The 25318-nt window shown below is 38.4% G+C and overlaps 1 protein-coding gene across 1 annotated transcript in view; it reads left to right on the top strand.

Moving 5' to 3' along the window:
• STXBP3 (syntaxin binding protein 3) overlaps positions 1-24996 on the top strand; it is a 75648-nt gene extending 50652 nt beyond the window's left edge. Inside the window, exons 9-19 of the mRNA XM_027772281.1 lie at positions 5233-5357; positions 9132-9227; positions 9365-9422; positions 11278-11343; positions 12119-12199; positions 13337-13475; positions 14622-14728; positions 16546-16638; positions 19020-19105; positions 23482-23630; positions 24759-24996. Coding sequence (XP_027628082.1) covers positions 5233-5357; positions 9132-9227; positions 9365-9422; positions 11278-11343; positions 12119-12199; positions 13337-13475; positions 14622-14728; positions 16546-16638; positions 19020-19105; positions 23482-23630; positions 24759-24853 — 1095 coding nt within the window. The 3' untranslated portion in view covers positions 24854-24996. The remainder of the gene's footprint in view (positions 1-5232; positions 5358-9131; positions 9228-9364; positions 9423-11277; positions 11344-12118; positions 12200-13336; positions 13476-14621; positions 14729-16545; positions 16639-19019; positions 19106-23481; positions 23631-24758) is intronic.
• The last annotated feature ends 322 nt before the right edge of the window (positions 24997-25318 follow it).

Below are 25318 nucleotides of genomic sequence, written 5' to 3' on the forward strand. Positions count from 1 at the left end.
TGGCATGTTTTTCAAACTGCTAGGCAGGTATCTGAATCATAGTTGGCCAGGTGGGATCTAGCTTCCTTTAACCACCGGAACATGGGCCAGATGGTCTTTAAAATTCTTTCGGGGGCGGGGGCAGCAGGTGGCATGGTTGTTAAAGGTGATGGATTCCCACATGGCCAACCTCAGTTTGTGTCCCCCGACTTGGCTTGCTTTCTTGCTTTCCCTTTCTCTCTCTCTGTTTGGTCAAATTGAAAAATAACATTTACAAATGCAATTAAATAAATAAATAATTCTTTTAAAAAAATTCTTTCTGGGGACTAGCAGATGGCTTAATGTGAGTTTTTAAGCCTCCAGGTCCGGGACTCAGATTGTAATCCACTACGTGGGAGTCCAGCGACATAGCCATTACGCTAACTGCTGGTCCCCCATAAATTACTCTTTATAGGTGCTGCTTTATTTATTTTTAAGGTAGAAAACCTGAAGATTGTTTAACCCTTCGAAGCCCTCACAGTGAGAACACCCATTTCTGAGGTTGGTGTGCTAGTTGAAGAACATTTTTCTTTAGATTGAGAAGTTTCACTAGTGCCACTGGTCAAGAAGTTGCAGTTTAGAATCTAATGTGTTCTAGGAGTGTGATATACAAGACTTTATGCCAAAGACCAAGTTGGAAAATTGACTGAATATTAGAGAGCATGTGGGGAAGTCTCACACTGCTGGTGGCAGAGGTAATTGGTCAGCTAATGTGAAGAACAGTTGGGAATATCTAGAAAAATTGAAGATGTACATGCCCTATGACCCAGCAACTATACTTTTACATGTAATATACCTAGAGAAACATGAACATGAAGATATATGTATAAACACATTTGCTTCAGTGTTTACAATAGTATAAAATTCAGACTGACCTAAATGTCTGTCTTTAAGGAAACAAAAACATAGAATCCAGTAAAATCATGATGGAGTACTGTATAGGCGATCACATGAATAAGTCCGATATATGTATCAATACAGATAGCTCTCAACCTGCACACAAACATATATAAATAGCAGCAGTGACTGAAGAAATACACAGGAAATTCATGAAAGTGGTTGCCTTGGGTTGGAAAGTAGGGTTAAAAGAGTGGAACAGGACTTGGGAGGGGAATAAAGGGAACCACAGCTATCAATGTAATATTTTATATATATATATATATTTATATTTAATATATTATTTAATATATATTTATATTTAAAAAACCTGAAACACATTTGATAAGGTTTACATTTATTAATTCCAGATATATTGATATATTTGGTATGCTACTATCTGAGCTTTTTTGTGTTTATAAAATACTTTATTTTATAAACTTTTTTAAAAAGTTTATTTCATGGAGAGAGAGAAAGATAGGCACCAGCAACAGTCTCCTCTGCATTCATCCCCCCAGCCTTTCCAGTCCACCAAGATCAGGGCCACACAAACATGACAAACACACAGTTCACGTGTTTTAGGTCAACCCTGGGACCAAACCCTGATCTTCCATAAGGCTCCAATGTCGTGCAGTGGTGCACTATTGCTGCCCCACTGCATCTTGCCTTGTTTTATAAATAACTAATAAATACATTGCATGTTTTAATTTTGGAATTCAACTTTATGATATTATAGAATGTGTCCTGGAAGAAAGATAAGTGTTTAAACTTTTTTTTTCCATTTCTAGTAAACCTCTAGATAATGCCAGTAAACTTGCACAGCTTGTTGAAAAGAAGCTGGAAGACTACTACAAAATTGATGAAAAGAGCCTAATAAAGGTAATGTATGAAAAATAATAGTCTGTATTATTTCTTTATAAGCTAAAGAAACTTGTGCATTCATTTTCCAGTATTGACTTGGAAATCATTGAAATAGATCTCCCAAACTGATTCGAGAGTTGTTAACAAAAGTAGTAGTGGAAACCTTACTAGACAGTGTAGTCTACAGGGAAGATACAGATTTTGAAGTTACCTCTGTGACCAAATCCTGGTTTTTCTATTGAATTGGTTAACAGACTAGACAAGTTATAATTTCTTTGTACCTAGGTTTTCTTTTCTTTTAGACAAGTTATATAATTTCTTTGTACCTAGGTTTTCTTTTCTATAGAAGGAGGATAATAAGAGGATACCTGTTTTATAAACTAGTGAGAAAATTAAATGAGTTAATACTTATAAAGTCCTTAGAATAATCTTTGCCACTAAACAGACATTTACTAAATGTAGGAATTCCTATTGTTACCCTGTGACCTTGAGTTTATTTATTCATCTGTAAAAAAGATGAGCTAATACAAGGAGTCTTCAAATAGTTCATAGGAATGCATATTATGAAAAAATCATATGTGGATTTCAGAATTTTTTTGCAGCAAAATAAATTTGTCTTTTTTTTTTTTAATCTGCCGGAGGGCCCATACACTTGCCAGTGAATGAGAAAGAGAGAGAGAGAGAGAGAAGGGAAGTGAGAAAGCAAGCACACCCCTCTCCCCCTTCAGCCATGGTCACACTGCAATCCCTTCTCTATTTCTCCATTCTTTTAAGAATTTAGGGCATGCATACACACATACACCTGGCGTATTTCATAAGCTTTTGGGTCCAGGATTTTTTTTTCTTTTTTTTTCTTTTTTCAGAGAGGTTTTTGCGATAGGGTGCAGGCACTCGCCAGACAGACAGAGAGAGACAGAGAGACGGAAAGCGAGAAATCGCCCCCCAGGGGGGATGGCCACACCGCAATCCCTTCTCCTCCATTCTCCTCTCAGGATCTTGGGAACGCACGCACATGCGCCTGGCGTGAGTTTAAGCCACCAGGTCCGGGACTTGAACCATGGTCGACTACGTGGGAGTCCAGCGACATAGCCATTACACCAACTGCTGGTCCCCGGGTCCAGGATTTGAACCATGTGGTTGGCCATATGGGATCCAGGCCATGGGTTAGCCCAAACTTGCACTTTAATTACATTTTTACACAAACTTTGGAAAATCCTGTTTTTGTATATTACTTGACTGGTACCAACATTGAATTAACATGTGTTAACATTTAGGAGTTCAGGAAATGACAGCTGTTACTATCTTATGAAGATATTATAAAGTAATGAAAGATTAAGGTTGGAGCCTAGTATTTACCAGCATTTAGGCGTGGGTTATAGAATGAAGAGTTTAGGGGCTGGGCGGTGGCACAGTGGTAGAACATGATGCCCTCTCAGGCTGACTCACATGAAAAGATTCTGGCTTGCGACCTCCCTGGTTATACTCAGAATGTACATGTCTTGATCCAGGATTGGCTAAAGCTGTGGGTGGACCTGGCAGCCATCAGGTCTCTGTTAGGGGTGCTATTTCTGTCTCTATCTTGCTGTGTCTCTCATTTATGGAAGAAAAGATGGATTAACTTTAAGAGGGAGAGAGAGAACGAAGAATTTGAGGAGACTGATAAAGGCGTCAGAGGCCTAGGAAGCCATCATACAGTAGCCAGAGTATTAAAGGAAGGAGCCATTGACAGTTTAGAAGAGATGATCCAGGAGACCACCAGTTATAATGTTACATAATAAGCTAGATCAGAGAAGAATACATAGAGTATAATAGGAACATGGACTGGAGTTTATCTTATTCTAAACTGGAGTTTTGGAAGACATCCTAGAGGTAGAGACCCTTGAACTTGAAGAATGAGTGCAATGTGAATGAAGAGGGAGTTTGTTGTAGAGTTCTTGGAGAGACCCATAGAAAAGCAGAATTCGGGACCAGCAGATGGCGTACTAGTTTTGTTGTTGGACTTCCACGTAGTCCACAGCAATTCAAGTCCCAGACCCGGCAGTTTAAAACTCATGCTGGGCACATGTGTGTGGATGCCCAAAATCCTGAAAGGAGATTGGAGGAGAAGGGATTGTGACGTGGCCATCTCCCCTCTGGAGTGATTTCTCACTTTCTCTGGTGAGCACATGAGCCCTATAACAAAAATCTCTCAAGAAAAAAAAGTAGAATTCACTGTTCACAACTTTGTCGAAATAGAATATGTGACTTATCAATTGGGGGAGTCAGATGGTGGCACAGTAGTGGTACAACCCACATGGACAGGTCCTGTGTTTGTGTCCTGGAGCCTTCCTATACACACAGCAGGTGCATGTTCACATTGCTGTGATCTGGGCTGGTTGAGGCTGCAGGTGGATCCACAGAATGGAGACCCTACTGAGGATGCCAGTCTCATTGTCTCTTTCATGGAAGAAATAAACTTAAAAAAATAAAGTTACTGAGGCCCACAGGTGGTGTGGTGGTTAAGGCACTGGACACCTACATAGCTGACCATAGTTTGAGTCCCAGACCTGTCAGTTTGCATTCTCACTTTCCTCCTCTCTGTCTGTCTCTGATCTAATTTAAAAATATAAAATAAAATTAAATGACTTTTTTTTTTTCAAAGAGGGAGACTTTTGCTATAGGGTGCATGCACTCACCAGAGAAACAGACAAAGGCAGAGAGACAGAAATCAAGAAATCATCCTCTGGGGGAATGGCCATGATGCAATCCTTTCTCCTCCGTTCTCCTCTTAGGATTTTGGGCATGTGTGCACATGTTTCTGGTGTTTTAAACTGCTGGATTCGGGACTTGAACTGCAGTCAACTTGTGGGAGTCCAGCAATGTAGCCATTACACCATCTGTTGGTCCCAGTAAAATAATTCTTAGAAAAGAAGTTAGTTGTTTTTCTGTTAGGAGGATTAGTAAGTGGTGTTATTCTTGTTTAGTAAATGCTATTATTCTGGTTGTATTAATATTGGATTATCATAAGGTTACTCTAAGAAGTAAATGAAATAATACATAACATTTATTCCTTAGCAAAATATGTAATACAAAGAGTGAAGAAGTAATTACTATTCCCTAGTTTATATCCGTTTTGGTGTTTATGGATCTGAATTCATAAGAAAATAGATTCATTGCACACCAAATCTTATTTAAAAGAAAATTTCAGAATATTATATTATTAAATATTAATATATTGACCTCTTAATCTTATTATGAAGGATTTTAATTGTGTAGTATTGGTGTTTCTCCCTACTGCACCACTCAGATTTTTGTTTGTTTCAGTATAACTTCACATTCTGAGGCAAGTACCCATTTGCTTTGTTTTGTTCTGTTATACGGTTTTGGTGGTGAGAAGGGACAGAACATTAGGAAAAGCTTGTGTTTTCCAAGACAGTAAAAATATGTTCACACAAAGAAATTAAAGTTTCTGAAGAAAATTTTATTTTATCTTTCTAGGGTAAAACGCATTCTCAGCTCTTAATAATTGATCGTGGCTTTGATCCTGTGTCCACTGTCCTACATGAACTGACCTTTCAGGCAATGGCATATGATCTACTACCAATTGAAAATGACACATACAAGCAAGTATAACCTGATGGGCATGTAAAGGGCACATACAGATAGGGTAAAATATGAGCATTAGCAACTTATATAGGTACCAGAAATCTCAAAGCCCTGAAACTCTTTTTTTTTATGCAAACACTTTATCCTCTTACTCCTGTAATAATAATCTTTTAGATGTTGACCTTTTAAGTTAATGGGTAATTTGACCGCTTTGGAGCTTTTTTGATACCCTTGCTTCTTAATCAGGTCCACAACAGACCTGATTTTAAACAGGTGGAATTTGCGCTTCCCACTTGTGTCAGGGGTAAATGCCAGGCCCACTGTTGTACTCGTTGAAGTGGAAACCATATTCAAATGATCAGGCTGTAATTATTCTGATTCATCCACCCTAAGGGTATATGTCCTGGCAATGTAATGTATTTTAAAATACTAGAACTCAGGGCCAGCAGGTAGTATGCTGGTTAAGGCACTGGACTCCCAAATGGCTGGCCACAGTTTGAGTCCTGGATTTAGCAGCTTCCTTTCTCCCTCTCCTTTCTCATCAAATTGAATAATAATAATAATAAATAAAATTAAATAAATAATTCTTTAAAAAATATTAGAATCCTAGAAAAGTAAGTAGGATGGGTACTGAGAATAGGCACAGTTTTACTGGTTTGGTACTTAATTGCTGACTTATCCTTGGTATAAGCATATTTACTTTAAAAGTAATGAAAGATAAAAATGTAAATGAAAAGTCAAATAGCTTTTCCATCAAGGAACCATATTTTTTGTATTTATGTATATGGTATGCATATGTACACTTATATTACATAACTTATTTGATAGCATGATCTCTAAATCCAAATTGGCATTTTTTAGCTAATATTTACTGCATAAGCGCAATAGTGAGAATGAAAATTGGTTTTCTGAAATTTTAACTTTAATTTAGTAATTGTATTAGATTAAAAGATGCAATTACTTGTGATAATTACTGTAGTTAATATTTTTAAAGTAATTTTGTATTTTCTACTGTATTTTTGTTTGCATTCTGGTCAAATCCTGATTTGTAAGTTTTTCTCTGTGTTATTTGTGTTAATGTTAGACAAATCAACAACTGTTTTCTCATGTAAAAGTTGTTTTAAAGTAATTTATTTAAAATTTTCAGAAGGGATATTATTTATTTATCTCTGTTATCTTTTAGGAACCTGCATTGTTCCTAAGATTTAGAAAAGAATTAACAAACTCATGTGCAGTAAAAGATTTGGTTCCAGATTAGACACATATTATAGACTTTTTTTCCCTTCAAAGTTTTGCCATAGAGTGTGTGCACTTGCCAGAGAGAGACAGAGAGAAAGCTCTTTCTAGTGAGGGTGACCATGCTGCAGTTTCTCCTCTGTTCCCTTCTTGGGAATTTTGGGCACACATGCACACTTGCCCAGCATGTTTTTCAAGCCACCAGGTTTGGGATTTGAACCACACAGTCAGCCATGTGGGATCCAGCCTCCTTAACCACCATGCCACTGGCTGGCCCAATTTTAGACATTTTTATTCTATTTTTTGAAATAAGTATTTCCCTAGATTTGCTGGCAAGTAAAGCAAGATTTACTTTTTTTTTTTTTAAGAGTAAAGAAAATGTTTACTTCTTTAAGGTATATAAACTATATAGGTTTAACTCACTTTTTATTGTGTTGTCAGAAAAGTCACGACACATTCTTGCATAGAAAAAATAATTCATAACTTTTCCAATGACTCAATAAGTCAAAAAACCCCAAATGGTTACATTTAGATGGGAGCACAGCTCCCTATGTTGTATGTTCTATCCCAAATTTTTTATTGAAACATAATGCAAAGCAGGAAATTTTAAGTGCCTAGATTCTGTTTTTTATGTTCATGACCTCTTTAAATTTACTCTTTATCTTTCCCCCCACAATGGCCAAAGTACATACACATTTGCCAGAGAGAGAGAAAGAGAGAAAGCATCCCAAAGTGGGGTATGGTCACATCACAGTCCATTTTCCTCCATTCCTCCTTCTTGTCAGGATTTCAGCATGCCTGGCATGTTTTTCAAGCTGCCAGGGCAGGATTTGTACTGCGGTCAGCCATGTGGGCTTTGGTTTCTTATTCACTGCACTTAACTGTTGTACTACGGTCCTTTACATTTACCTTAAAAAAGATTGTCATCATCCTTTGAGTATTGTTAGGCATGCTGCTATAATCTTTGTTTATAAACCACTTAAAAATTAAAGGTATTGGGACCAGCAAGTGGTGTGGTGGTTAAGGTACTGGATTCCCACATGGCCGTCTGTGGTTTGAGTCCTGGACCTGGTGGCTTGGCAATCGCACCAGGTACATGTGCATGCATGCCCAAAATTCTAATAGGAGGATAGAGGAGAAGGGATTGTGGTATGGCCATCCCCTCTGGGGCGATTGATTTCTTGCTTTCTCTTTTTCTCTCCTACAATTACATGTGCCCTATAGCAAAAATCTCTTACCAAAAAAAAAAAAAGGTATTGTTTCTATACAGAATGGCATTTTACATGACAAAGGGCTTCCTTAATGTAGCCTTCTAATTAAGCACAGCTGTTTTGTCTTTGGACAGCTGGAATTAAGACCACACAGGAGCATGTTTTTATAGGTGGGACCTATAATTTTCTGAGTTATAGAAATGATTGTATTCATATAGTAGAAATCTACATATGTTATCTGTAGTTCAAGCTAGGAATGCTCAGTGCAGTCCTTTCTCATCTTGGCTCAAGAAATTGACACATTTAAGGATAATCGATTTCCCTAGCTCCACAAATGGAAGAAGGCTATCTGTATAGAAAGAGAAAGAAGTTATTTGGAAGAAATTGAAGCCCAGTTTGAGTAGTTTCATGAACCCCTTGAATTACTGCTCACTTCTATAGAACTCATTAAAACTATCATAATTTTTCACACTTTATCTTGGCTGAAAGGCCAAGAAGCAGTGCTATCACAATTTTTTAGAGCTACATTAGTTTTCTTTCATTCTTCCCCAATTTTTATAGGAGATGTAGTTATAGGGTTGGAGAAGAATAAAGAACCAGATAATGTATGTTGTTTGTGATTGTGAATTATATACCAAATCTAAAACACCTTCAAATACTTTTTTTTAGTTTGCCAGCAGATGTGTGCACTTGCCAGAGAGAGAGAGGAAGACGGAGGAAGCATCTCTCAGTGTGGGCATGGTCACGTTGCAATCCTTTCTCCACCATTTTTCCACCCTGTCAGGATTTTGAGCATGCACACGCATGTGCCTAATGTGTTCCTCCAACTGCCAAGGCCACAATTTAGACTCCCAGGGATCTGGCTCCCTTAACCACTAGACAATGGGACTAATCCTATCTTCATATTTGATAGCTTACAGGTTACATTAAGGGTGATAGTTCTGTTCTTAATGGATGTTTCATAGTTGTGCTATGGGTAATTAGTACATTAAATTCACGTTCTAAGCAATTAGAACATACATTATTTGTATATTTAATTGTGTTCTAAAGTCAATCATGACATTGAATTTTTGCTTCATAAGGTATCATTTTGTTGAAACTCTATAATAATAACAGCTAAATCTCACATTTGAAAGTAAAAATGTTTTGGTAGGCATAACACTTTGATTTTTAATGTGAAAATAGAAATGCTTTAGTTCTGAATAATCCGCTATTTTAAGGTGATAAAATAGTGAAGTGAATGTGTATACTTTTCAGTTTCCTGAAAAGTTATTATTTGTAAAAATATTTATTCTACTTTTGGGAGAAAACATTTAAAAGTTTTATACTTCTCTCTACTTGTAGATATAAAACAGATGGGAAAGAAAAGGAGGCAATCCTTGAAGAAGAAGATGACCTCTGGGTCAGAATTCGACATCGGCATATTGCAGTTGTATTAGAGTACGTAAACTCATTTTAATTTTTATCCCATATTTTTAGATACTAAATACAAGATAGATGTTCCAACTTTAAACAGTTTTATAAAGAACTCACCTTAGCAATTTAAAGAATCCAATTCAGTTTTTTAAATTTGACAGGGAAATTCCGAAGCTTATGAAGGAAATTTCATCAACAAAGAAAGCAACAGAAGGAAAGGTAAGAGTCTTACTCACCTATCAGAATAGTGCTCAGGGTGAGCTTTAAAGTTTATTTAAAATCTTTATTTTACGTATTTAACTTCCCATTTTGAGAAAGTTTTAACATTCAGAAGTAGAGAAAATGAACTCCCATGTATAGTTATTACCTAGTTTCAATAGTTAGCAATATTTTGTCTGTCTTGCTTTCATTAAAGTTTACTTTTTTCTTTTTTATATATTATTCATGATAAAGTAATGCACATGAGAGAAAGAGGAAGAGAAAAAGATGAGTACCCTCCACAGTGTCCGCCCATACTACCATCCCTTCCTCCAGTCCTCTGGCCTATTAGATCTCGGCTACTTGCCTGTGCCTGGCATGCTTCATGCTGTCTTGCCTGGGGATATTTTTAATTTAATTATTAAATTTTATTTATTCATCCATTTATTTTTAATTTGACCAGAGAGAGAGCAAGTGAGAAAGCAAGCAACCAGATCTGGGTATCAAACCGTGGTCAGCTATGTAGGAGTGTCCAGCGCCTTAACTACCATGCCACCTGCTGGTCCCGCTTGTGGATTCAAACCATGGCTGCGATGTAGGATCTGGCTTCTCCTGAGTGGTATATTACCACTGCACCACAGAGCCAGCTCCCAAACTCTTTTGTTTTTGCATGTGCCCTCACCAGACAGAAATGGAGAGAGGCATTGAGAGGGGAGGGCCCTGCTGCAATTCCTTCTCCATTTTCCTCCTAGGATTTTGGGCATGTACACATGCACACATGCCCAATGTGATTTTCAAGCCATTGGATCCAGGTCTTGAACCATAGTCAGCCATGTGGGCATCTAGCACCTTAATCACTACACCACCTGCTGGCTCCCCAAAAGTTTATTTTTAAAAGTCTGTTTAGTTGGGCCAGCAGGTGGCCTGGGTCCCATATGGCTAATTGCGTAGTTCAAGTTCTGGAGAACACAGAAGGTCATAATCCCTGTCTGAGCCCTTTTCTCTGGGGTATTTTTTTTCTTTCTTTCTTTTTTGGAGAGGTTTTTGCTATAGGGTGCGTGCACTCGCCAAAAAAAGACAGACAGAAAGTGAGAAATCACCCCCCAGGGGAAATGGCCATGCCACAATCCCTTCTCCTCCTGGGATCTTGGGCATGCATGAACACGCACCCAGAATGAGTTTAAGCCCCGAGGTCTGGGACTCGAACCGCAGTCGACCACATGGGAGACCCCCGATGTAGCCATTGTACCATCTGCTGGTCCCTGTCTGCGGATGTTTTCTAAACCACACTGGAAGTTAGCACAGTGAGGTAGGGTTTGAGAAGGAGCCATCCAGAACTTGATCTGAAAATGTATAGAGGGGTTGACCTTGGACTCCTAGGCTGCACTTGTACAGAACATAACTCACAAAGGCCTACTAGAGAACAACTGGGTGTCTACATGTTAAAAAGAGATCTCAGAGGGGGCCCAATGCTAGGAAAATGCTAACATTCTCTGATTAAGACAAAGAGACCTAAGTGAATGCCTTAGACATTTAACCTTACTATTAAATGTCTTAAATTAGTGCAAATGTGAAGGGCATTCACCATAACATTGCCTAACATGAAGTCTCAGGAGAATAAAGATTATTCCTCAACAGTTGAACTACCTGTCACAAGAAAACTCAACAGTTTGTGTAGACAGAACATCACCTAGGATCACTGTGATGTGATCCAGAACTCTTGCTTTCTGTCTCTCTGTCTCTCTCTCTCTCTCTGGCGAGCACATGAGCCCTATAGCAAAAGCCTCTCAAAAAAAAAAACTCCAAGATTTAAAAATTGTAATATAGAATAACTGAATCATACTGGTTTACCTAAAAAATGTACAATTTTTCCTAGACATCACTTAGTGCTCTCACCCAGCTGATGAAAAAAATGCCACATCTCCGAAAACAGATTACTAAGGTAAGCAGTGTTGTACATGAGATGGCTTGTTATTTTTAGTTTCCCTCTCTGTCTAGTCCCTTAGTAAAGCTCCGCAGTGAGTTTAATGGAATACTTCATGATAGTTGTTTCTAAAACTTTACCGTAGGTCTGAGAAGTATCCCAAATATCTAAATTTTCTAATATGTGCATATTATATATTTCTTATCTGCATATATCATATAGATTTATATGTGTAAACTTTTTTATATCTTTGTCTTACATAACCAAGCTGAAAATCTTTAGTATTTATCACCTGCAAAGGAACATTTAACTCTACATTGTCCAGTGGTTATTACTGTACAAGTTTATTTGAATTAATAGTTATGTATTAGTAGATATAGGAGCATTTAAGCTTTGTGATCAGTGGAACTATTCTTTTGCTTTACCAGGCCTTCTTACATGTCACTATCAGAATAATCTTTACCAATTATTCTCATAAACCAGGAACATAAATTGAAATTTTTTTTTGTTAGACTGCAAGGGCTGCACTGTTTCTTTTTCTCATCTTATTTGTCATTAGTCTCAAACTCAGCACAAGTTTAATGCCCCCTTTCTGTTTCTGCTGTCTGTTGTTTGCCCTTTGCAAGTCACATTAATTCTCATTTCCTTTCTAGAGCTATCTCCCTTGTTTCCATGTTACCATCTTTCACCTAAGCTCATACTTTCCTTTAGGCCTATCTCAAAAGTCTGATATTACCAGTTGTACAAAACGTAATTAAAATGCTTTTAATGATAGATTGCTTCTGTTTTCCAGCAAGTTGTTCATCTTAATTTAGCAGAAGATTGTATGAGTAAATTCAAGCTTAATATAGAAAAGCTCTGCAAAACTGAACAGGTATGTGTAGAGTCTTCTAGAAGTGTCTAAATTTACATTAGATTTCCGGAACAAACTGTAAGTTAAAAGCTAACTTTTGCTCAGTATAATGGTTGATTTTCTCAGAATCAGACCTTGTCTTACCAAGGAGACCCACCTAGGCAGTGTTTAATACATCATTCCCCCACCAAAATTAACAGTATCTTAGTAAGAGTTCCTAACCTGTGACTGCATTTTAGGTTGTAAGGGATGATTTAAGTTTACCTTTCTCGGGGCAGTACTGTTGGGAGGGCTTTCTCAGTAGGAACAGCAGGTAATGTAGCAGTCTGCTGAGCACTGCATAGGCATGTTCATTTTGAAAGGCTTTTTGTGTAATGCCACCCCTGGTTAGATCATTGCTGCCTACTAGAAATAGAATGCAAGCTGAAAGTAATTTTAAATATTCTAATAGCCATATTATAAATGTAAAAAAAAAGTTGTTAGTTTTAGTAATACATTTGACTTGACTTGATATATCCAAAATATTATTTCAATATGTAATCAATATAAAAAATTGGGAGCCAGCAGATGGTATAGCAGTTAGGTTGCTGGACTCCCATGTGGCCAACCACAGTTCGACTTCTGGACCCATTGGCTTGAAACTCAGGCCAGGTACATGTGCATGCGTGTCCAAGGTCCCAAAAAGAGAATGGAGGAGAAGGGATTGTGGTGTGGCCATCCCCCCTGGTGTGTGTGTGTGTGTTGGGGGGTGATTCCTCAGGTTCTCCCTTGTCTCTGTCTCTAGCCAGCATGCACGCCCTAAGGCAAAAACCTCTATTTAAAAAAAAAAAGATCAGTGACATATGGTATATCCTTTTTTTCACATCAAGTCATGAAAATCTGGTGTTTTGCCCCTAGAATACATCTTAATTCCAATTAACCACATTTCAAATGGTCATTGGACACACATGACTAGTGGCTATGATTTAGGTGAATGATTTTTTTTCTCTGATTTCTTTTTTGTCCATTTATTTTTTATACAACCAGTTTACAAGTAATGTCTACATTTTCTTGTAAAATGTTATCAGTGTTCCATTAAAATTTGACAAAGTTTAATTACAGATAGTTTTTACTAAAAACTTCTGAATTATAAACTGACTATATATTGTTTTCATTAAGGACCTGGCACTTGGAACTGACGCAGAAGGACAGAAGGTGAAAGACTCTATGCGAGTACTCCTTCCAGTACTACTTGGCAAAAATCACGATAACTGTGATAAAATAAGAGCAATTCTACTTTATATCTTCAGTATTAATGGTAATAAGAATTTCGTGTCTTTTTATGAATGCATTAAAATACTCAGCTCTAAAATCACTTTTTATAAATGGTTTAATTATTGGTCATTACAGTATCTTTGAAAACTCAAAAGTAAGGGAACCAGCAATTAGCGTAATGGCTATGTTGCTGGACTCCCACATAGTCGACCGCGGTTCGTGTCCCGGACCCAGTGGCTTAAAACTCACACTGGGCACTTGTGCATGCGTGACCAAGATCCCAAGAAGAGAATAGGGGAGAAGGGACTGTAGCGTGGCCATCCCCCCTGGGGGGTGATTTCTCGCTTTCTGTCTCTATGTCTCTCTCTGTCTGGCGAGCGCACGCGCCCTATAGCGAAAACCTCTCCAAAAAAAAAAAAAAACTCAAAAGTAAGAGCCAAAGATGGTCAAGATAACTAAAAGAAATATACAAAATTGAATGAAGAGAATGTATCAGGTTGTTGGGAAAATCATGATTTTTTTTTTGCTTTTCTCTTCAAATATGCATCATGACTTTCCTGACAACCCAATCATTTGTTTGCTTTTTACTTGAAAAGTTTTATTCAGGGGGCCGGCAGGTAGTGTGGTGGTTTAGGGCACTGGACTCCCACATGGCTGACTGGTTCGAGTCCCAGATCTGGCAGCTTACTTTCTCTCTCTCTCTCTCTCTCTCTGTCTCTCTCTCTCTGTCCCTCTATAGTCAAATAAATAAATAAATAAATAAATAAATAGATCAATTCATTGATAAATAAATAGATAAGTTAATTGATTAATTAATTTTCTTAAATAAAGTTCATTCAGGACCAGCAGATGATGTAGTGGTTACATTGTTGGACTGCCACATAGTAGAATGACCACAGTTCAAGTCCCAGATTCAACAGTTTAAAACTCATGCCAGGCGTGTGTGTATGCATGCCCAAGATCCCGAGACTAGAATAGGGAAGGGATTGTGGTGTGGCCATCCCCCTGGGAGGTGATTTCTCATTTCTGTCTCTCTGTCTCTCCAGCAAGTGCATGCGCCCTATAGCAAATATCTCTCTAAAGAAATAAATAAATAAAAGCTTTATTCATGAGTAAGTACTATCTAAATCTAGAAATGGTTGCAGTAGCAATGAAGTAATTGTGCACCTGTGTTTTTATTTATTCTAAGGCACTACGGAAGAAAATCTGGACAGGTTGATCCAGAATGTAAAGATAGAAAATGAAAGTGACATGATTCGTAACTGGAGTTACCTTGGTGTTCCCATTGTTCCCCAAGTAAGAAATTTTAAATTATGGATGTACTTACATATACAGTTGTGTAATTATCACTCCTTCGCCTTTTGACTAAGAGCAAATGTATATGTGTGATTGTTTACATTAGCTTTGTTTTTTTAATGTGGGAATCCATGTGGACAGTCTTTTTAACTTTACTATGTAGATTTTGATTGTCATTGAATAATTTAAAATTTTATTTCCTTGTGGCTGGCCCCATAGCTCAGTATTTAAAGGAGCTAGATCCTGCATGGCCAACCACAGTTTGCATACAGGCCCTAGTGTTTTGAAAAACAGGCGGGGTACTATGTACATACCCAAAATCCTGACAGGTAGGAGAAATGGAAGAAAAAGGATTGTTGTGTGACCATGCCCCACTGAGGGGTGCTTTCTCTCTCACTCCCCCTCTCCTTCTCTTGATTCCCCCTCATTTTTCTCCCCCTCCTCTCTCTTTTGCCCTCTCCCTCTCTCTCTCTCCCTTTCTTCCTCTTCCCTCCATCTTCCTCTCACATACACACTTTGGTAAAAAATATATATATAATTTTTTCTTAGGTTTCCATATGTAGGTAATTTGTGCAAATACACTCTGCTAATAATTCAAAATGAATTTGTGTTTTATGATTTCTGTCATAATTTGTTACTTAGGCTTTTTGCTTTGTGATTCATTTATAGCAACTGTCATAGTTATATATTTATTCTTTAATTATAATATGAAACAGAAAACAGTATTATATTCCCCTGCTTAAAAAAATTTAGCCTTGCCCCAGCTGTGATAGCACATTCAATAGGATACCACTGCACAGTACTGGAGCCATATAGAAAGACACACCGTTTGAATGCTGGGTTGACCTGAACATGCTGGGTATGCACATGGCCGTGCACATTGGGCATGCCTGTAATCCTGGTTGCCTGGAAGGCTGGGAGAGGACTGTAGCAGTACGAGACCCTGTCAGTGGAGCTTGTCCCTCTCACCTCTCTCATGAAGAAAAGAAATAGTCTTTTAAATACACTTTCCTGGGGCCGGCAGGTGGCATGGTGGTTGGAGGCACTGGACTCCCACAGAGCCAACCACGGTTCAAGTCCCAGACCTGGTGGCTTGCTTTCTTATTTTCCCTCTCTCTCTGATCAAACTGGAAAATAATAATAATAAATAAAGTTAAGTAAAAATAATTCTTTAAAGATATGAATACACTTTCCCATAATTTTTATGATGCTTTTGTTTGAACAACCACATTTCTTGCTGCTATTTTAAATTTCAGCATTAAAGCATAAAACATTATTTAGGTATTATCCTACTTAGATTTTTAAAATAATTATTTTATTTTAAATTTTTTATTATTTATTTTAATTTGACCAGAGAGGGACAGAGCGAGAGAGGGAGGAAGAGAAGGAAAATGAGAAAGCAAGCCACCAGGTCTGCGACTCAAACAAACTGCATTGGGTCATGTGGGAGTCCAGCGCTCTTAACCACACCACCTGCTGACCTCATCCCATTTAGATTTTTAAAAAATATTTTAAATATTAATTTCACTTATTATTATTATTATTTAATTTGACCAAAGAGCTACAGAGAGAGAAGGAAAATGAGAAACCAAGCCACCCAGTCTGGAAGTAGAATCACGTTGGCCATGTGGGGATCCCTCACCTTAACCACCATGGCCCCCGCTGGCCCCTATTCATATTTCTTAAGGAGGGATTTCTACTCCTAGTTTTAAGTCAAATACAATATAGTATTTGCTGGTAAATTTAGCATCTTTGCTAGAAAACATATTACTAAAAAAAATTACTGACTTTTATTTTTTTTCTTCTAATTACTTTAGTCTCAGCAAGGCAAACCAGTAAGAAAGGATCGGTCTGCAGAAGAAACTTTTCAGCTCTCTCGATGGACACCTTTTATCAAAGACATTATGGAGGTAAAAATCATTGTTTTTACATCTACCTGAGTGCCCTATAGAGAGTATTCTTCACTCTTCATATGTGTACCTGTCACTTCTAGGCATATCTTCTAGGGAGGAATTTTCTGCAGTGTTTGGAAGATTCACAAAAGAAAGCTGTATCTGGGATCAAGGGAGGAGAGGAAACTCTGGAATTCCAGATTCTTTTTAAAGATCTTGGACAAATAACTCTGTTTCTAAATAAATAAGTAAATAAAAATAAGCACACGTATGTTTTATGAGAATAGTGCTGTTGTCTTAACTATGTAGTGTAAGTATAAATAATTTATCTGAATGAAAGTTTAACAGAATGTCATCTGCATAAGTACCATAATTTAAAATTGTTAGATGCCAGTATTCTTAGAAATGTATTTGTGATTGAAAATGCAAACCTCGCTGGGGGTCGGCAGGTGGCGTGGTGGTTAAGGCACTGGACTCCCACATGGCTAACCACAGTTCGAGTCCTGGATCTTGCAGCTTGTTTTCTCACTTACCCTTTCTCTGTCTCTCTCTGATCAAATTAAATAATAACAATAATAAATAAAATTAATCAATAAAAATTTTTTTTAATGTAAACTTCACTATCATTAACATTAAAAGCCTAAAATGCTACTAGTACTGGGGCCAGCAGATGACATGGATGTGTTGGGGCAGCTGGATCCCACATGGCTGACTGTGCGGTTTGATTCCTGGATCTGGCTGCTTAAGAATCATGCTGTGCACCTGTGCGTGCATGCCCATCGTCCTGAGAGGAAAATGGAGGAGAGGGGATTGCTATCCCCCTGGGGGTAATTTGTCACTTTCTCTCTCCCTCCAAAACAACAAAAAATATTATTAGTATTAAAAGCATTGTTACTCTTTGCTTTTGGAAAATAATATTCAATTATTGGACATTATAAAACTATCTAATTATGAAAATTTTATTATGAACTCAATAAAATTTTGACACTGATTCTTCAATTATGATCATATAGTTCCATTTATTCCAGTCTTCACTTTGACTTACACCCTCACTTTTACTTTGCTTTGGAAGTTAACTTAGTCCATTGTATTGCTATGATTTTTCTGTTTTGCTTGGGTAGTTTTATGTCACTTGCACATGCTTAACCACACATGGAAAGTAAAGATTTTAAACTTTGTTTCTCCAAACATAAGGGGTTTTTTTTTCCCCTTTCCCTGAGTGATTAGAAACTAATGGTAAGAAATGGAGAAGAGATTGTAGAGGGACCAGGCCATATTTGAGGGCAGCAGGGAGGTGCTTTCTCCCTCATTCTGTATCTTTCTTCAGCAAAAACATGTGCCTTCTGATGATGTTTTTTAAAGAACAAAAAAATAAAATCCCCATTTGAATTAGTGACAATCTTAGGCCTTTATAACTTCTTCTGAAACTTGGTTTCTTCCCTTCTTGCAGTCTTACCAAAATATTCCTGGACTACTGAGACTTTGTGATTACTCTTTGTGTCCCCCACCTCATTCTTTCTCACATAGCATAGGACTGTGAGCGCTATTTGTGAATGCTGTTTGTACTACTGTATTTACTGTAAGACAGTGGTCTCCAAACTTTTTGGATTCCAAACCATTATAAAATGTGAAATGTGCCTATTTTTTTTAATCAAATTGTGTGTTTTATATTAATAAAAAATGTTTATACAGTATATTCATACATGTAAGTGTATTATAAAATGTAACACTGAAAAAAGGAAAATATTTTGAAAATAAAATCCCATTTGATTGTCCTGAGTACCACTAGGCTAGGTATGCAGTTTTAGAGTCCTACGATGGAGGACAAAGCCTTAGAGTATGTCAAAACTAGGATGCTATTTAGAAACTTCTGGTACTCTAGAGCTATAGGTCCTGAAAAGGCACCTGGAATGCTCATACTAACATGAGAACCCTCTAAATGAATGATGGTAGATATGCAGTGGATATTGGTTTATTAAGTAAATAATTGCATTACTTTTTTTTTTTTTTTGGAGAGGTTTTTGCTGTAGGGCACATGAGCTCGCCAGACAGAGACAAAGAGACAGAAAGTGAGAAATCACCCCCCCGGGGGGGATGGCCACGCCGCAGTCCCTTCTCCTCCATTCTCCCCTCGGGATCTTGGGCACACACGCTCATGCGCCCGGCGTGAGTTTTAAGCCACCGGGTCCAGGATGTGAACCACAGTTGACTCCATGGGAATCCAGTGACATAGCCATTACGCTAACTGCTGGTCCCTGCATTACTTATGTTTTTCTATGCAGAAATGTGTCATGACTTTTCTGACGACCAAATATAGGTTTTGTCCTTTATGCAAAACAAATAAACAGTCCTGGAGTTTCCAACATTTTACCAATTATGTTAACTTTTTTCTTCCCTAGGATGCTATTGATAATAGGTTAGATTCAAAAGAATGGCCATATTGTTCACAATGTCCAGCAGTATGGAACGGCTCAGGAGCTGTAAGGTAAAATCTATAAATGAAAGTTTCGATGTGGTACTGCAGACTGATCATTGAAAATGCTAGTTCAGCAGTTCTCTTTGAAGCATATAGTCACGTAAGAGTTTTCCTTTCATTGTAACCTATTTAAAGAGTCTAGGTCAGCAGTATGAAACTGTACCTTATTATAAAAAATATTTTAATGAAACAAAAAGAGTCCTGCCCCCCACCTCTTTCTTTCTCACATAGTGTAGGACTATGGATCCCATGTAGTTGACTATGCAGTTGGGGTCCGGAATCAGCAGCTTGAAGAAACACACTGGGCACTATGCATGCCTGAAATCCTGAAAGGAGGGAGAAATGGAGAGGGGATTGTGACATGGTCATCCCCAAAAGGGGATCCTTCACTCTCCCCACAACCCCTCCTACAAGCACATGTGCCCTCTGACAAAATTTAAAAAAAAAAAATTAGGGGGGTTTCTTTATTTCTTCTGTGAGAGACAGGCACCCCCAACAGGATCTTCACACTGCTGTCCACTCCTAGCCGTGGCCAGCGTGGATCACAGGCATGCATGTGCACTACGTGCGCGTAGGGATGCCCTGGAACATGAGCCAGGACGTTCCCATGTGGGTCCAGGATTGCAGTGTGCTGTTAGCACTGAGCCACCATCTGGCCCCTTACTTATTAGTTTTGTATCTCAAAGTATAAGACCTGTCCTACACATGTATGTGAAACAAATGAAATATAATCCTGTGGCTTCAGAATTGAAATTCTGGGGACTAGCAGTTAGCATAATGACTATGTTGCTGAACTCCCATGTAGCCTACCGCAGTTCAAGTCCCAGACCCAGAGGCTTAAACTCATACTGGGTGTGTGTGCATGCGTGCCCAAGATCCCTAGAGGAGAATTGAGGAGAAGGGATTGTGGCATGGCATCCCCCCGTGATTTTTTTGCTTTCTGTCTATCTCCCTCTGTCTCTCTGGCGAGCGCACACACCCTGTAGCAAAAACCTCTTCAAAAAAAAAAAAAAAGAAAATTGAAATTCCGAAGTTTCAAAATTGTCAAAATCACATAAGTGTTTTAAGCAATATTATATCCTTTACTTTCTTACTCTGTTTCTTTTGAAATAGTTTTTTTAAGACAGATTTTTGCTGTAGGGTGCGTGTGCTTACTAGAAAGACAGAGAAACAGAAAGAGAGAGAAAGTGAGAAATAACCCCCCCAATGGGGCATGGCCACATCTCAATCCCTTCTCCTCTCAAATTTTTGGGCATGCACACACGTGCCCAGCATGAGTTTCAAGGCTGCAGGTCTGGGAGTCAAACCACAGTCAGTCATGTAGGAGTCCAGCAACATACCCATCTGCTGGTCCCTTGAAAATAGTTTTTTAATCAAAGTGGGACTGTTAGTATGTCCTGGCCTTATTTTGTACAGGAAAAGAATTATCTTGTTCCTCTTTTATCTTTCAAAACCAGTTCTTCTTGTTTTTTTCTGCTTAGTGCTTCAATTTTTTTTTTTTTTCTTTTTTGTGGAGAGGTTTTTGCTATAGGGCACGTGTGCTTGCCAGAAAGAGAGACAGAGAGGTAGAAAGCAAGAAATCACCCCTCAGAATGGATGGGGCCATGCTGCAATCCCTTCACCATTCTCCTCTCAGGATCTTGGGCACGGGCACACACACACACACACACACACACACACACTGTGAGTTTAAGCCACTGGGTCTGGGAATTGAACCGTGGTTAATACATGGGAGTCCAGCTACATAGCCATTACGCTTACTGCTGATCCCATTGCTCAACATTCTTTAAGGTGCTAGATGAAAATGATCATGCCAAAGGCTGGACTAGAACATTATTTTGTTTAATTATTTGTTTTAAGAGGTTTTTCCTTAGGGCACATGTGCTGGCTAGGACAAGAGAGAGAGACAGTGAGAGAGGAAGTGAGAAGTCACCCTCCAGGGGGGATAGACAAAACACAATCTGTTCTCCTCTGTTCTTCTCCTGAGACTGTGGGCATGCATGCACATGTGCACGGTGTGAGTTTTAAGCCACCAGATCTGGGATTCAAACTACAGTTGGCCATGTGAGAGTCCAGCAACATAGCCGCTACGCCATCTGCTGGCCTTATGGGCTAGAACATTATTAAAAGTTTACTATAATGGGGACCAGCCAATGGCATAATGGTTACATTTCCGGACTCCCACATAGTCAACCATGGTTTGAGTCCTGGACCTGGTGGCTTCAAACTCATGCAAGGTGTGTGTGCATGCATGCCCAAAATCCTGAAAGGAGAATGGAGGAGAAGGGACTATGGCATGGCTATCCCCCCCCAAGGGTAGTGATTTCTCCCTTTCTGTCTCTTTGTCTCTTTCTGTCTCTCCAGTGAGTACTTACACTCTATAGCAAAAATCTCTCTTTAAAAAAAAAGTTTACTGTGGTATCTTGTACTATAGGGACTAGGATAGTGACAAAGTGGGTTACAAAATGGTCTATTAGATACTTATTTTTCCCTAATCAAAGAGAAATGAAGCTTTATTAGTATACGCTAATGCACATGCATAATTTAATTATATATAGAAATAGACACAGATGTTTATTTTGCAATATTTCCTTTTCAAATAAAATCTCAAAAATTTTACCAGTGGAAGGTATGAACAAAAATAGCATTTTGTTGAGACCAGCAGATGACATTGCGGTTATGTCACTTGTCACAGGTTCAAGTCCCTGGAGCTGGTGGCTCGAAACCTGCCGAGCACATGTGCATGCTTGCCCAAGATCTTGGGGGGGAGAATGGAGAAGGGATTGTGGTGGCTGTCCCCTCCGGGGTGATTTTTCTCTTTCTGTCTGTCTCTCTCTGTCTTTCCCTCTCATAAACTCTTTCTTTCTGGCAACTGCACACATCCTAAGGCAAAACTTCTCAAAAAAAATAAAGAGATATTTTGTATGCTCTAGAGCAGCACTGTCCATAGATACACAAGAAATAGGTTCTGAGGGGAACCAGCAGTTAGCATAATGGCTTTGTCGCTGGCCTCCCATGTAGTCGACCACGGGTCACGTCCCAGACCCGGTGGCTTAGAACTCACGACAGGCACGTGTGCATGTGTGCCCAAGATCCCGAGAGGAGAATAGAGGAGAAGGGATTGTGGCATGACCATCCCCTCTGGGGGGTGATTTCTCGCTTTCTGTCTCTCTGTCTCTCTCTGTCTGCCTGGTGAGCGCACGCGCCCTATAGCAAAAACCTCTCCAAAAAAGAAAAAAAAAGAAAGAAAAGAAACAGGTTCTGAGGTGAGGTGATGGGAGTGGTCTGTATCTGCTCTGTCCAGTATGACAGCTGCTAGATGCATGTGGCTATAGGGTACTTGATATGTGGCTAGTGTAAGTGAGAAATTAAATTTTTAATTTTATTTAACTTTAATTTCAAATAGCCTCATGTTGCTAGTGGCTACTGTATTGGACAGTGCGATCTAGAGCAGCCTGGGGGAAGAAACGTGAAAGTAATGGCTCCTGTAATTGAGTCCTTACTTGGTACCCAGGCTCCATACTTAGTATGTTCTGTACACTATTTCATTTCATCTTGTAACAACCTTTGAGGTTTAGGAAGTTAAGTAACTTAATAAAAGTTGTACTGAATCAGAAAGAAGCAGAGTAAGGGATGAAACTCGGGTCTGACTCTTAAACTAAACCTCCAATCATCATATGTTCCTGAATTCCAGCAAGGGACGTCCTAATACCACATCAGTTTTGAATCAGGACCCATCTCCTTCCATTTCGTGTCTTCAAAACCTTATTGTTTCAGTGCCACTCACCTATTTTTAATTTTGTTTTGGTTTTAAGAAGTCACAGACTCGGGACCAGCAGATGGTATAATGGCTACATCGCTGGACTCCCATGTAGTCCATCACAGTTTGCGTCCTGGACCCGGTAGCTTAAACTCACACCAGGTGCATGTGCATGTGTGCATGCCCAAGATCCCGAGAGGAGAATGGAGGAGAAGGGATTGCGCCGTGGCCATCCCTCCTGGGGGGTGATTTCTCGCTTTCTGTCTCTCTGTCTCTGTCTTTCTGGCAAGTGCATGCGCCCTATAGCAAAAATCTCTAAGAAAAAAAGTAGTTGTAGACTTTACAGGTATATTATTTCTTCACGTGAAGTAAATCAGAGTGGGTGTTAGTTCTACTTGTAGGTAAAAACGGTAAGCCAGATTATGAGTGATTTGTTAAAATGAAACTGGAGACATGGCTATCCTGCCCAACTCTTGGTACTCTAGTCATATAGTCACATCAGAGTTAAGTCATTTCCTTAAAGTCGTTTTTAGTTAAAACTTTCTAAAAATTCTGTAACTAGTATGTCTTTGGAATTCATGCTTGCTTTCCCCCCCCCCTTTTTTTTTTATGGGGTACTTTTTAGTGCTCGCCAGAAACCAAGAGCAAACTATTTAGAAGACAGAAAAAATGGGTCAAAGCTGATTGTTTTTGTCATTGGCGGGATTACATACTCTGAAATGCGTTGTGCTTATGAAGTTTCTCAGGCACATAAATCCTGTGAAGTTATCATTGGTAAGACTTGTTTTTCTCTTCTGTATTTTTTACAAGAAACTAGGGGCCAGTAAGTGGTGTGGTGGTTAAGGCACTGGACTCCCACATATAGACCGTTTAATGTGCACTAAGGTGGTGTGGTGGTTAAAGGTGCTGGACTCACATGGCTGACTGCAGTTCAAGTCCTGGACCTGGTGGCTTGCTTTCTCACTTTCTCTCTCTCTTTCTCTCTCTCTCTCTCTCTCTGATCAAACTGGGAAATAATAATAAATAAAGTTAAAATAATTCTTTTTAAAAAAGAAATAAGTATATATATTCTGCTGTTGTTGGGTAAGTATTCTATAGATGTCTGTTCGTTTTAGGATGTTTCTTATGCTGTCTATATATTATATATCTTTCCGATCTTCTGTCTAGTTGTCCTATCCACTAATGAAAGCGAGATACTGAAATTTAACTATTGTCCTTCTAGCTGTTTCTTCAATTAATTCTATTGGTCTTTGCTTCATGTAACTTGGAGATGTCTTGCTAAGTACATACACATTTGTAATTGTTATATCTTCTCAATGGATAAATCATTTTATTTTATAAAACTGTTCTTTGTGGTTAGACTTTTTGTTTATGTGTGCATATTGTCTGATAATGGTTTAGTTATTGGCACACTCTAATGGCTACTGTTTAAATAGAATATGTTTTTTAACCCTTATGGTTAAAAAAAGAAAGAAAGAAGGGAGAAAGAAATGAAGAAATTAAGAAAGTAAGAATTTTAGCCAAAGCCAAGTGATGCTCCTGACCTGTAGAGGGGCAGGACCTGTGTGCCCAGCCTTGATCTGCAGCAGTGCACAGCGCTTGTCTGTTACACTTTGCAGTTCTGTCAGAATCTCCAGCTTTGCTCTTTAGTATACCAATATGTAGCACAGAGTAGACAGAGCACTGGGAAGGGGCAGTGGTTCTGAAGGGTCTCTGAATATGCTCAGTGATGAGGAAGGATTGAAATACGGCAGTACAGGCAGATTTCAGGAGGACGGCCTATAGAAACGCTCTTAAATTGCTCCAGACATCTACACTTTGCATATTTGAAGAATATTAAGTATTAAGTCAAGGGAAATCAATTTAACCACTAGTCTGAAAAGTTATCTTTTTTCCTACCAGGTTCTACGCATATTTTAACACCCAAAAAGCTGTTGGATGATATAAAGATGCTGAATAAACCCAAGGATAAAATCTCTTTTATAAAGGATGAATAGCATTTTCCTTTCTCTCTCTCTCTCTCGGTTTGGAGTCTTATTAATATGTTCAACTAAACTAAAATAGAACAAAAAAATGTTGCTGTCATGTAATTTAAACAATGTAAATATTTTATGGAATAATGGCTTTTCAAATGCTTTTCTTAAGGGACTGTTTATGTATAACCTAGTTTGCCATTTTTAATTAAGTATTGTTGCTGCTTTGTAGATGAGAAATGTTAAAACACTTTTTAAGAATTTTTTCACCTTTGAACAGAATATAAGAGTTGTGGGTAATAATTCACAGTCACCTATGTATATACTAATTACTCATTAGATACTCATATAAGCATCTTGAACTGAAATAATGTTTTTGGGGAAAGAATGTTTTTTTAAATGAAGAGATTATAAAAGTACAGACTGTAAATGTGTATGTATGATAGAATTATTTCCTATGAGTACAGTTTTTCTTTCAACTAAAATTCA

Source organism: Tupaia chinensis, unplaced genomic scaffold, assembly GCF_000334495.1.
Source record: "Tupaia chinensis unplaced genomic scaffold, TupChi_1.0 Scaffold000270_1, whole genome shotgun sequence".
NCBI lineage: Eukaryota > Metazoa > Chordata > Mammalia > Scandentia > Tupaiidae > Tupaia > Tupaia belangeri.